We start from the raw sequence: 12,482 nt of genomic DNA on the forward strand, positions 1-12,482 counted from the left end.
GTTTCGATTTTTGGTTTCGCTCTCCGCGCGCTTTCTTAACTATTAATTGACCCCGCCGGTCAATGAGTTGGCTGTATAGGCGATAGTTCGCAGTGATCACAATGACGGAGGCCCGCGAAGATGTTCCCGGCGATGCGGATGAGGGCTCGCCGGAGGCCCAAAAGAAAGACAAGACCAAGGAGAAGGGCCCACCCGTAATTAGTTATACACAGCTCTTTCGATACACCACCGGCTGGGATTATGTCCTGCTCCTTTCGGCTTTCATCGCGGCGCTCCTTCAGGCTCTGGTCTATCCCATCGCCATTGTGGTCTACAGCGAACTGGTGGCCATGTTTATCGACAGGACATTGGGCCAGGGAACCAGTTCGGCCACTATCGGACTGCCCCTCTTCGGGGGCGGAAAGATACTGTAAGTATTGCTAAATACTCTTAAAAAATATATAATTAAAAACTCTGCCACCAAAACTAATAAAATAAATTGTTACCGAACTACAAGTTGAAGGTTAATTTATTCCCATTACTCTTCCGCAAGTCAATTCTTTTGAACCTACATTTTTTAAAATCTATACATACATTTAATTAGAAAAAATGTATGTTAAGATCATGACTCTTTCACCGCATAAATGTTTTTTATTAGAAATCCTATATATAGAATTGAAAACAGCTGACTGGGAGAGAATGAATCAGTTCTTCGTTTTGTTTAAAAAGAAACAGATTCTCTTTCGGTCTTTTGGTCCGCGAGTTTCTTTTGTTGTTCCGGCATAAGTACTTTGCTTAAAATAAAAACTTTTTAACCAAAATAAAGGGCTATACAATAGCAATAATGTTATCCGGTCGATGTAAGAAAAGTCTAATTGAAAAGAAAAAAATAAAAATGTTTTTACAATTGACAAATTTATCAACCTGAATATTGATGAAAATAAATAAAAAATAATTTTTAAAAATATAAAAATTTTCTATTTTTCAGTACAAATGCCTCCTACGAGGAGAACATGCATGAGCTGCGAAAGGACAGCGTATCCTTCGGCATACTCATGACGCTCAACACTCTTCTCATGCTTTTCTCGGGAATTTACTATGTGGATGCCTTCAACAGATTGGCTTTAAAACTCACAGTTCGAATGCGCAGGGAATTCTTTAAGGCCACGTTAAGACAGGAGATTGGCTGGCATGACATGGCAAAAGATCAAAACTTTGCAGTTCGCATTACGGAGTGAGTTATGCCCTAACTAAAAAAGCCTTTCATAATTTATTTTCTATTTAGCAACATGGAGAAAATACGCAGCGGTATAGCAGAGAATCTCGGTCATTATGTAGAGATTATGTGCGAAGTGATAATCAGTGTGGCTTTGTCCTTTATATACGGGTGGAAACTAGCATTGGCCATAGTATTTTACATTCCCCTAACATTAGTGGTCAACTCAGCAGTGGCTCATGTGAGTATAGCCAAAATAATAAAAAAAAATAATGTTAAAAAAATAAAATTTTCCATTTCCCTTCTGTTTTTTGGTTTTTAAAAGTAGAAAACGTTTTCTAGAACAGAATATCTTTCTATCAAGTCTTGGATGAACTTGAAAATTTCTTTGGCTAGTCTGAAAATAGTTTTCAAAAATAGAATAAGTACTTAACCTCAGTCAAAACATATGTACATTTTCTCAAATCGACTGCATGAATGGTTGTAAGTAAACAACATGTGATACGTTTATTGAATCTTTTTACACTCACTTTTTTTCTCTTTAATGACGAAGTTTTTATATAGTTCATATGTTTTAAGATCAGTATCAAATATTACGAACTAATACGAAATAAAATAAATTATTTATAAATACCTTAATTTGTTCGTTCCAGTACCAAGGTAAACTCACAGGAGAGGAACAAAGTTCGTATGTCCGGGCAAGTTCGGTGGTTGAGGAAGTGATTGGAGCCATTCGCACGGTGGTTGCATTTGGCGGAGAGAAAACGGAGTCCGTGCGATATGATACCCTCCTCAAACCCGCTCTCAGGGCGGGAAAATGGAAAGGAGCCTTCTCCGGTTTAAGTGACACTGTGATGAAGGCCATGTTGTTCATCACAGGAGCGGGATCCTTTTGGTACGGCGCCAATTTGATCCTGTTCTATCGGGATCCCAGCATTCCCATCAACGAGAGGGAATACACACCAGCTGTGGTCATGATTGTGATATCGGGTATTATCGTGAGTGCCAATCAGATCTCGCGCACATCGCCATTTCTCGAGACCTTTGCAATGGCTCGAGGATCAGCATCGGCTATTTTGGAGGTTATCGATCGCACATCTTTGATTGATCCTCTCTCCAAGGCTGGAAAAATCCTTAACTATGGTCTGAAAGGAACCGTTGAGTTCCGCGATGTTTTCTTTCGTTATCCCGCCCGAGAAGATGTGATCGTCTTGCGAGGACTCAATGTGACAGTTGAAGAAGGTCAAACTGTGGCTTTGGTGGGTCCTTCAGGCTGTGGCAAGTCCACCTGCATACAACTGCTTCAGCGGTTTTATGATCCGGTTTTTGGCCAAGTACTTTTGGACGGTGAGGATGTGCGGAAATATAACCTTAATTGGCTGCGGTCAAACATTGCCGTGGTGGGTCAAGAGCCGGTGCTTTTCCAAGGAACAATTGGAGAGAATATCCGACATGGAAAACCAGATGCTACGCAAAAGGAAGTTGAGGATTCCGCTAGAGCAGCCAATGCTCATGATTTTATCATAGCGCTGCATAAGGTAAAGTAAATACATAGCAGAGAGTATTTTAATTCCAGTTTAGCAATTGGTTAGTTTGGTTTTGATTTTTGGGTAGATTTTTTGACATTTTTATATTTAAATAGCTCTCCTATAAATAGTCGTCGAAAATATAGAAAACTAATAGAAAAATCCTCAAAGCTTTTATGTTGTTTAGCCTTCATGTATTTTATCCGAGCTATTTGATTTCTGCAAGGGTAAATAAGCTTTGGCTCGCTGCTGCTAGTTTCCTTTCTTTATCTATTACTAAATCCCATTCCGATTTTAGGGTTACGACACAAATATCAGTGAGAAGGGTGTCCAGCTCTCCGGAGGTCAAAGACAGCGAATTGCCATCGCCAGAGCTCTCATACAGCAACCAAAAATTCTGCTTTTGGATGAGGCCACCTCCGCTTTGGATTACCATGCCGAAAAGTTGGTTCAAGCCGCTCTGGACAAAGCCTGCAAGGGCAGAACCACCTTAGTGGTGTCCCATCGGTTATCCGCCATTAGACACGCCCATCGAATTGTTTACATTGAGAATGGCAAAGCTGTGGAGCAGGGAACCCATGAGGAACTGATGAAGCTGGAGGGATTTTACCATAAAATGGTCACCGTACATTCCTATGATGATTCCGCCGAAGAACTGCTGAATGAACTTGAAGAAGACGCTGAAAACAAAGAGAGAAAGATGTCCTATGAAGTTGAACACTTTAATTTGGGAGCCCGCAATTCGATTGTTTCGTTGGAGAAAAATGCGGAGTTCCAGATGAAGAACCTCAATGGTCTGGCCAATCCAACGTTCGATCACGACGTAGATGTAGCGGAGAATCCATCTGGAAATTATATCCGCACCTTCTTCAGGGTTTTGGGCTGGGCAAGACCGGAATGGAGTTTTCTCATCATTGGCGCCATTTGTGCTGGTCTTTATGGAGTCACTATGCCGGTGTTTTCTGTTATCCTAGCGGAACTGTATGGTTCTTTGGCCAAGCCCACTGATGAAGAGGTGCTAGATCAGAGCGCCTCAATGGCGATTATTTCCCTGGTTATTGGAGTTGCAGCTGGTGTAGTGTGTTTCATCCAGACGTTCTTCTTTAATCTGGCTGGAGTTTGGCTAACCATGAGAATGCGGTGAGTAAATATAAATATTATTTGCTAGCTCTATTATTAATTATTCATTTTTATTTCAGTTCCAAGACCTTCAGTTGCATTATGCACCAGGAAATGGGTTGGTTCGACCGCAAGGAGAACAGTATTGGAGCCCTTTCTGCCCGATTATCTGGCGATGCGGCCAGTGTTCAAGGAGCCATAGGTTTTCCACTGAGCAATATCATCCAGGCTTTCACCAACTTCATCTGCAGTGTGTCCATTGCATTTCCCTACTCCTGGGAATTGGCCTTAATCTGCCTGAGTACCTCACCCTTTATGATCGCCTCCATTGTGTTCGAAGCACGTTTTGGAGAGAAATCAGCTTTAAAAGAGAAGGCTGTTTTGGAGGAGACGAGTCGCATAGCCACAGAGACCATTACTCAAATTAGGACAGTGGCAGGACTTCGAAGGGAGGAGGAACTGATAAAAATATACGATAAGGAAGTGGAGCGATACAGGGTGCAGATTCTAAGTCGACTTAAGTGGCGAGGATTGGTAAATTCGCTGGGCAAATCCCTCATGTTTTTCGGCTATGCAGTAACGTTGACCTATGGAGGACATATGTGTGCCGATGGCAACATCAAATTTGAGACTATTATGAAGTATGTATTAAAAATGATATGATGATCCTTAATTATATATTTAAAAACACTTTGCAGAATATCAAACACGATGCTTTATGGTCTATTTATCCTGGCACAATCTCTAGCATTTACTCCCGCCTTCAATGCTGCTCTTCTCTCCGCAAATCGCATGTACGAGATCATTGATCGAAAGCCAAAGATTCAATCCCCTGAATCCTTTGAGATCCAGCAGAATGGCAATGGATCTGCTTTTAAAACAAACGCTGTTCAACAGGGAGTCAGTTATCGGGGCCTCAACTTCTCCTATCCGTCGAGATCCCATATCAAGGTCCTGCAGAACTTTAATCTGGATATCCAACAAGGTCAAACTGTTGCTTTAGTGGGGGCTTCGGGATCTGGTAAATCCACCTGTGTTCAGCTTTTAATGAGATACTACGATCCCGATGAGGGAAAGATTGTAAGTAATATTGGCATGAATAATATTAACATATTTTAATGTTTATATTACCTATTTTTCCCTTTCAGCTCATAGATCAAGAAAGTATCCACCACGATATGGAATTAAAAACTCTACGTCGTCGCCTGGGAATCGTTTCTCAGGAACCTTCGCTCTTTGAGAAGTCCATTGCCGATAATATTGGTTATGGTGATACAACGCGTCAAGTGCCAATGCAGCAGATTATTGAGGCGGCCAAGATGGCCAATGCCCATGAATTTATTATGTCTTTACCCGCTCAATATGATACGGTCCTGGGATCCAAGGGCACCCAACTATCTGGTGGACAAAAGCAAAGGATTGCCATTGCACGAGCGATGGTGCGGAATCCCAAGATCCTTTTACTAGATGAAGCTACCTCTGCACTGGATTTCCAAAGTGAAAGGGTAAGATTTGCATTAAAGGGATTGGATATTAGCCATGTTACTATTTAAATATTTTTATGGACTTTTTAGGTTGTCCAACAAGCATTGGATTCCGCGTGCTCAGGACGCACTTGCATTGTAATAGCCCATCGTCTTTCCACCATCCAAAATGCCAATTTGATTTGTGTGGTTCAAGCTGGTCGGATAATGGAGCAGGGAACCCATGCCCAACTTCTGGCCAAGAATGGCATTTACTCCAAACTGTATCGCAGTCAAACGAAGGCCTCTTGAAAAGAATTCAAATGTATCCAAAAGCACGGAAGTATGCAGCAAATAATTCATAGCTTTTAGTTCGGACACAAACCATTCTGTCGTTGGCCATAAAAAAATGTTAGGATTAGTTTACTAAGCAATTACAATATATGATTCCAAAAACATTTTTTAAAAAAATTTGTTTCTTGTATATAGTACATGTAAAACACAGTCCTTTTATTGAAATAAAATTAAACAAGTGATCAATCAATACTAAGACTTAAGCTTATTGAATTTGTAGTAGGCACTTGAACTTGCTTAATATCTTATCTCCAATTAGAACACCAATCGTCACAAAAGGTTTATTCTCTATTGTTTAATTTTGCGATAAGATACGATAGTATACTTTATCTATTCTACCTTCTGAAACGTTATAAACCTTGTTGCCGCATTGCCATTTGAAGCATTGTCGCAGATGGTTTCAAATATCCAAATGAACGCAGCAGCAATTTTTTTAATCTGCCTGGGTAAGTAATTTTAAAAAGGGAATCCATTTTAATAAAAGCATCTTTTCTTGGTCAGCTTTCTCTTATGGAGCGAATATTCCTTCAAAACCATGCCCTTTGGAAGCCAGTTGCGGTAAAGCTAATGCATCCACTGCTATTTGCGGATTGGACGAGGAAGCGGGATGTATTCTGAAGTATCCTTCTAGGTGTCATTTGGATATTGCAGCTTGCCAAGCGGGGAAAAGTGAGTTCTTTTTAATTATTTAAGAGTTTAAATGATCACCAAATAATATTGTTTCAGATTTAACTGACTATAATGAACTATATTGTTCAATGGAATCGTATTTTTGCGAAAAATCACCGACATACGCCCGCTGGACTATTTTCTTTGGCAATGAAGACGTCTAAAAATATGGGGAACGGTACTCAAAAATTACGCTTATATCTGTAGCTTGATTATTCTTAAATAAACACAAGTTTCCTGAGTTTATCTGAGTGTGGAGCCATTAGTCACAACTCCTTAGGAATGTTATGGTTTAATTTGATAAGGCAACCAATAAAATGCTTTAAATAATGTGTAACCTATGGTTGAAACATCAGTCATGAAGCTGCTCTTTATTTTCACCTTTGCCTTAAGTTCGTTTAATATTTATTAAAAAAAAGGAAAATATTTTAAGTAACTAAGTTTTTCAGTTTACTTTCTGGAAGCAGAAGGCACATCAAAGTGTCCCTCTGAGCAATCCTGTGGGTATGTAAGCGAATCAAGAGCGGTTTGTATTTTGGATGAAGACACAAATTGTATAAGAAAATATAAATCAGCCTGTCACTTGGCGATTGCCAGCTGTCTTAATCGACAATTACGTAAGTAAGTTCCATTTGGTTTATTATATAAATTGAAAATCGGTATTATAAAATGTTAACTTAATTAGTTTTGGTAATTGCGTATTACATACCGAAGATTTTTTTCTCGACCGTTAAAAATGGATTTAAATTTTTAACTTCTGTTATTAATTAACGCAAACGTGTATTATACACTGAGTATGTTTTTTCATAACCGTTTAAATACTTGTCCTATGGATTTTATCATTTTATGACACCGAACTTTTCTGCAAGCTTTATACATATTTAATTTACCAGCTTAAACTTCTAGTCTGTTCGACTGCCTGGTTGAGAATAACTTTGCTATACTGACACTTTGCCTTATATTGGCATATTGAAAATATCATTTTTTTCCCTTATAATAAATAATTTTGAATAATAATTTCGGGGAACCCTTTCTCTCGCAGAATTCAGCGACTACAGCAGCGAGTATTGCGCAATGGAAGGTTGGCTGTGCGAAGAGCCTCCCTACGAACGCTGGACGCTCTTTTTTGGCCAAGAAGAGGCCGATTGCGAGAAGACCGTGGAGATCGCCGACGACAAATGTGTAAATTATTAGGTGGCATTTCAATAAATAATCAATCAGCGGGCAACGAGCCGTTCACGTGCGAGACGACGATGAATACGTCAAAGACCGGTAGGAGGCAACCGAGTGCCGCCAGTGTTTTTTCCCACTCAATGAGACAGAACGACGCCTCGAGCCTTTTATACGATATTTTCAGCTTTTTTTACACTTTTTTTGCGCTTTTTGTGTTATTTTTGTGTCTTCGTCGGGTGCTTTGCATAATCTCCCGCGGCGGCGCCACAGCCTATTGGCCTCCTGCTCCATCGCCAATCAGCGGAGAGCTCCAGTCCGGCTCCATGTGGATATATAAAAAGTGGACCCATCGCAGATTCGGTTGTCAGTTAAAGTCCATCAATCGAATCAATTCCAGCAATACCATGAGCAGCGCGCCGCTTAAGTTTTATCTGATAAGTCTGCTCGTTATCTGCGGTTAGTGAAAATAATCTGGGGCACATAAATCAAATGAAATTACCAATATTCAATTTGCAGCGATCGGTTGGAGTGCTGGGATGCCGAGACGGAGACTTACTCGATGGGAACTCGAAGAACGCTATAAAAAAATGCCGCCGGTTCCCGATGAACGATATGGCGATGCCGAACTGGATTATGCTTTCAAACAAATTACATGGCCCAAACGACCACCGAAGCTAAAAATTAGATTGTGTTCTATTTAGAACCGTTCAGTTCAGGGTTATGGCTACGTTAGTTCTAATTTTAGGCAAAATGTACCAGCGTAAAATAAAGCAATTACTTTGGTGAAACGTGCGCTGAGTTACTTTCCATACCATCACGTAGAATGTCGGGCAACATCCGCCGTCGGGGCGGCGTCTATAAATTTGAACTCTCTGGTATTCGATTCAGTCAGTTATCAATCTCTTTTTGGTGCGAAAAGTTCAAGCGAAATGACCTCAGAAAGCAAAATGATTGTGCTCTTCCTTATCGGTTGTGTGATCATGCAGACAAGTAAGCCTCTGAATCATCTGGTATTTCGATATAACTCAATAACCTGTATATTCTTTCTAGTCATCGCACGTCCCTTCGATAAATTCAGCAGGGAGGATGATGAACGGCTCAACGAGGTTAGCGGAGAGTGGTTCAAAAAGCCCATCCTTAGGTTGGATAGGCTCTTTAGTAGCGGCGAAAAACCGACGGAAAGCCGGAAAGAGGTGGTCAGACCGACTAGAAGTGATAAGCGTGAAACCACGGAGAGCTCCAAGCACGCCTACTCCATGATCACCTCAATGCTTCGGATTTGTCAGCAGTGTGATCAACTTTGGCAGATCCTTCGTCATGGATCAGTAGAAAATATCCTAAGCTAATGAAACTATTTATTTAAATGTATAAGAAAAGTTTGGTGAATCCACTTCCCAAATGTTATAGCTGTAAATAAATTCCAAGATAGTAAAACAATTATCCTAAACAAATTAGACTTATTTCCAGTTTGCAATTTAACAAAGGGATTACTTACGTAAAAAATCCTCAAAAAATATTTATTCCTGAATTTTTTTGTGATTAAATTTTTTCTAATATTAAGGTTTTAATTACCGATTTTTGAAAACATGCTGTTCGTTTACCTTTTTTTTTTTTTAAACACGTTTTTAGAATTTAAAACTATTTGAGTAAAAGTTTTGGCTTAGACACAATACCTACATTTTGACCTTTTATCTTACAAACTTTCTCTAACACTATCATAATGAAGGCGCCATTTTTTATCCATAATTATTCAAAAGTTTTAATGCGAATATTATTTTTTTTTAAATCAAACAGCTTATAAAGCTTTATACAGTTTAACTCTTTTTTTAACTCTCTCTCGGCAGGCGCGTCTCTTAATAAACAAAAAAGGTGTGAATGCGGGTATAAAATTAAGAGAGGTATTTATAGGAAGACGCTTACGCCAATTAAGACGTCATAAAATACGCGTCTGTTGGCAAACCTCCATCTGGCCCAACTAGTGACGTCTGCGAATTAACTGGACATTAGACTTGACCCATCTTTATAATAGAGATATTAAAATGCGATGGATAACACGTTTCGAGCAGACAGAACTGAAATCAATCAAAATATTGAATGAACAGAGGTGTTGAGCGTAAAAGGAATGACGTCTCTATAGACCAAGCCCTCTAATTATGTCGGGGATTTTTTCGCTACTTAATTCGAGAAATTCGTTTTTTTTCCATCCAAAGACGATTAAGTGTGACGACACAAGAGTCGCGAGACGACAAATGCTAATGATTTGCTTTTTTCTCTTTATTTTATTTATACTTATTTTCTATTTCTGTGCGAATTCGTTCGTAAGTTGTTGTTTAGCCGGCATTAATTGTAAGTATTGGCTGATTTGGACAATCAGTCATAACGAGACCTTGCCGTGGATACTTTCAACGCGCTGGCTGGGATTTCTTTTTTTTGGGGAAAATCCACAGCTCAGTACAATTCAACTCTAGCGTAAAGTTCTCAAGAATAAAGACATGGTTCCAAGCTAATGATTTCGGTAGCGGATTTTTTTTTTTTTTTTTTGTTACACAGAGCAAAATCAAGGTTTTCAGTCAAATAAAAAAAGTAACAAAAATGTGACACATAATTCAAGTACCAGAATGTAACTAAATTTGTTCAGCTTCTAGGGTTGCGCAATCCCCTCAAGGTTAGAGTTGCCATTCTACAAGAGATACCGTAAAACTCAGTGTATGTGTGGGTGTAATACGTTTTATTGGATCGCAAAACAAAAGACTTGAGCAACGAACTCGCTCGACAGGGGCAGATAACTATATATATTTAAGGCGAATTTTTCTTCGGTTTCTCGGATCTCTAGCTGACCTCCAGCAAATGGTACTTGAACATTTTGTTCAGCGAACTCATGTTCTGGGACAACTCGTTGCAGACGCGCACCACGCAGCCTTCAAAGGAAGATAGTGATAACAAAAAACAGACTTCAAGTAACACCTGGCCGGATCACTTTCACTAACCCACTAGATACTTGATCACTCTCAGCAGCACCATGGCGATTAAGTCGAGAACTCAAAGAACTGCGCCCATGCAAACGCGACGAGACTTAGAACCAAATTGAACGCCGATTCGCGTATGCAATCGCGAATAAGTGGAAACATTTGGTGAGCGGCAGCTGCGTCGACGTCGACGTCGGCAGAGCGGCACAGTGGAACCAATTAGGTGGGACCAGAGGTGGGGCCATTTAGAACCATTGGGATTTCAATGGGGTAAGAATGGGGGAAATATTTGCTAATGAAATATTAATATTAATTGGTTACAAATCGATATTTAAAGCATTTAACTGAGCAAGTAAATGCATTTTGCCTCTAAATTGTGTTCCAAGAAATTTTAGCTGGTACTGCAAAGTCGCTTTTTCTTCTTTAAGCGGCTGTTTACATTGTATTTTTAGCAAGTAGGTGTCACTTACCCATGCTACTTTTTTGTTAATTATTTTTCGCATTGTGCAAGCGCAATTTATTTTACACTGACGATTTTTTCGAACTTGTTCTGTTTCTTTTGAAGATATATATTTTTTGTACCAGTTTTCTCAATGCCATACAGTGCACTCCACTGTGCAGCTGCTGTGTGGGTAAAGCTAAATCGAGAACTTCTTGTCGATGTCGCAATCTGCTGATTTTTAACTCATTTTTTTACAAGCGCATATTTCCATTAAGTTTTTCGGCAATGTTCATTTGCGTGCACATTGCATAAGGCAAAGGTGCAGAACTGAGCGGAGCGATGCGAATTACGTCATCAGAACTCGTTTACATGCAGCCATGAGAAGCTGCTGCGCAGGCGCAGCAATTGAGGACAAAAATAAAAAGAACCGGCCGCTCTGACACTCGCCGCAGTCTTTATCAATGCAATTACTTATGTCATTGCAAAGTGTGGAAAACGAGTTTCCGTACAACAAATACAGTTAGCCCAAAAATCGAGAAATCGAGATAGCCGCATCGAAAAGTTAAGGCAGAGAAGTCGGCAGCGCAGTTGGCGCATTGGTCATGAATTTTGCACAATATTCCGCTGTGATCGTGATTTTCAATAGTTGTTGCTGCTAGCTAGTTTCTGCATTTGGCGCTCTTAATCGGTCAAGCAATAAACTTCAAGTTTTCGGCGATCGTAGGTTGAACTAAACTGCGAGTTGCAATTTATGGTGTTTGCGTTTTGTCCATTACCTTAGCTTTATTTTGTTTTGGTCAGGCCCGAGCGGGTTTGGTTGCAGCGACCCAAGTTGTTTTTCACCTTCGATTCAGTGGCGTACCTCCATTAAATAACGGTTATTTCAATCAGTCTTCTGGTTAAATGTAACGTGGCTTAGCTTAGCAATAATGGAATCTCATTTAAATAAGTTTGTTTTTAAATGATTCATTACGAGCAACAAGAATGGATTCGCATAATGAATTCATACTTCTTCAAGGCTGCAAAGGAAGTCTAAACAAGTGAAAGAGTGATTTTAGCTTTATATTCAGAATAATAAATGCACACTTGTAATATTGTTGCATCAACAAATTATTTTCTTAAAATTTGAATTATTGGGCAATTAAAATTTCTGACATTAGTGCTGACTCCAAAAGAGCGAGCAATAAAATAATATTTATACCTTTCTTTTATTGCGACATAGAAAATAATTGTAAGCCCATTGGTAACTAGAAATACAACAAAATTTAAAAAAAAATAGTTTAAATCTTTTACAAGACAAATTTTTAAAAATCATTTATAACGAACTAAGCAATAGGAATTTTATGGTTTCTTAATGATTTATGTTCTGGAACCTTTGAACACATCAGAAGACCCTATAAATATTCCATTGCTGGTACTTGCCCTCAATCAGGGGACACCCTGATCACTTCCACATCGTTCCGCAGACCGGTTTTCCCTTTCTGTTGTGTTCCAGTTCCACGTTTTGGAGCCGGCCGGCGAATGAGAATAACAACAAAAGACCGGAGAAGTGGAGGTAAACATATGTCGAGAGCA

General features: G+C 39.5%; 5 protein-coding genes across 5 annotated transcripts; 4 read left to right on the top strand and 1 right to left on the bottom strand.

Annotated features, from left to right (window-relative positions):
- The first annotated feature begins 91 nt into the window (after window positions 1–91).
- On the top strand, window positions 92–5,847 carry LOC108093206 (multidrug resistance protein homolog 65). The gene is made up of 9 exons (XM_017193169.2): window positions 92–409; window positions 968–1,213; window positions 1,265–1,436; window positions 1,849–2,733; window positions 3,020–3,861; window positions 3,921–4,481; window positions 4,539–4,920; window positions 4,989–5,345; window positions 5,415–5,847. Exons 1-9 carry the CDS (start codon window positions 102–104, stop codon window positions 5,613–5,615), a joined length of 3,954 nt encoding a protein of 1,317 aa, XP_017048658.1. The 5' UTR covers window positions 92–101; the 3' UTR covers window positions 5,616–5,847.
- A 189-nt stretch (window positions 5,848–6,036) lies between these two features.
- LOC108093053 lies at window positions 6,037–6,572 on the top strand. Its single transcript, XM_017192960.1, has 3 exons — window positions 6,037–6,103; window positions 6,159–6,326; window positions 6,384–6,572. The coding sequence occupies exons 1-3, from the start codon at window positions 6,052–6,054 to the stop codon at window positions 6,488–6,490; spliced, it is 327 nt and encodes a 108-aa protein (XP_017048449.1). The 5' UTR covers window positions 6,037–6,051; the 3' UTR covers window positions 6,491–6,572.
- A 110-nt stretch (window positions 6,573–6,682) lies between these two features.
- LOC108093038 lies at window positions 6,683–8,200 on the top strand. The gene is made up of 4 exons (XM_017192944.2): window positions 6,683–6,718; window positions 6,776–6,943; window positions 7,369–7,955; window positions 8,016–8,200. The coding sequence occupies exons 3-4, from the start codon at window positions 7,505–7,507 to the stop codon at window positions 8,198–8,200; spliced, it is 636 nt and encodes a 211-aa protein (XP_017048433.2). The 5' UTR covers window positions 6,683–6,718; window positions 6,776–6,943; window positions 7,369–7,504.
- Window positions 8,201–8,366: 166 nt separating this feature from the next.
- LOC108093274 lies at window positions 8,367–8,933 on the top strand. Its single transcript, XM_017193254.2, is given in 3 exon segments — window positions 8,367–8,489; window positions 8,550–8,773; window positions 8,775–8,933. Coding segments are annotated over 3 exon segments (339 nt in total). The 5' UTR covers window positions 8,367–8,428; the 3' UTR covers window positions 8,829–8,933.
- Window positions 8,934–10,210: 1,277 nt separating this feature from the next.
- Window positions 10,211–10,600, bottom strand: LOC108093058. The gene is made up of 2 exons (XM_017192966.1): window positions 10,487–10,600; window positions 10,211–10,417 (listed from the first exon to the last, which is right to left on the bottom strand). Exons 1-2 carry the CDS (start codon window positions 10,518–10,520, stop codon window positions 10,329–10,331), a joined length of 123 nt encoding a protein of 40 aa, XP_017048455.1. The 5' UTR covers window positions 10,521–10,600; the 3' UTR covers window positions 10,211–10,328.
- Between the last annotated feature and the right edge of the window lie 1,882 nt (window positions 10,601–12,482).

This window comes from Drosophila ficusphila, unplaced genomic scaffold (assembly GCF_018152265.1).
Source record: "Drosophila ficusphila isolate 14025-0441.05 unplaced genomic scaffold, ASM1815226v1 contig_106, whole genome shotgun sequence".
Classification (NCBI taxonomy): domain Eukaryota; kingdom Metazoa; phylum Arthropoda; class Insecta; order Diptera; family Drosophilidae; genus Drosophila; species Drosophila ficusphila.

Excerpts from the sequence above, each read along its gene's own strand:
- LOC108093206 (XM_017193169.2), top strand. The coding sequence starts at position 102 with ATGACGGAGGCCCGCGAAGATGTTCCCGGCGATGCGGATGAGGGCTCG. Across the intron at positions 4,482-4,538 it reads AAATTTGAGACTATTATGAA|AATATCAAACACGATGCTTT; the intron begins GTATGTATTAAA and ends AACACTTTGCAG. Across the intron at positions 5,346-5,414 it reads TGGATTTCCAAAGTGAAAGG|GTTGTCCAACAAGCATTGGA; the intron begins GTAAGATTTGCA and ends TGGACTTTTTAG.
- LOC108093058 (XM_017192966.1), bottom strand. The coding sequence starts at position 10,520 with ATGGTGCTGCTGAGAGTGATCAAGTATCTAGTGG. Across the intron at positions 10,418-10,486 it reads AGTGATCAAGTATCTAGTGG|GCTGCGTGGTGCGCGTCTGC; the intron begins GTTAGTGAAAGT and ends CTTCCTTTGAAG.
- LOC108093053 (XM_017192960.1), top strand. The coding sequence starts at position 6,052 with ATGGTTTCAAATATCCAAATGAACGCAGCAGCAATTTTTTTAATCTGC. Across the intron at positions 6,104-6,158 it reads AATTTTTTTAATCTGCCTGG|CTTTCTCTTATGGAGCGAAT; the intron begins GTAAGTAATTTT and ends TTTCTTGGTCAG. Across the intron at positions 6,327-6,383 it reads AGCTTGCCAAGCGGGGAAAA|ATTTAACTGACTATAATGAA; the intron begins GTGAGTTCTTTT and ends ATATTGTTTCAG.
- LOC108093038 (XM_017192944.2), top strand. The coding sequence starts at position 7,505 with ATGTGTAAATTATTAGGTGGCATTTCAATAAATAATCAATCAGCGGGC. Across the intron at positions 7,956-8,015 it reads AAGTCTGCTCGTTATCTGCG|CGATCGGTTGGAGTGCTGGG; the intron begins GTTAGTGAAAAT and ends TTCAATTTGCAG.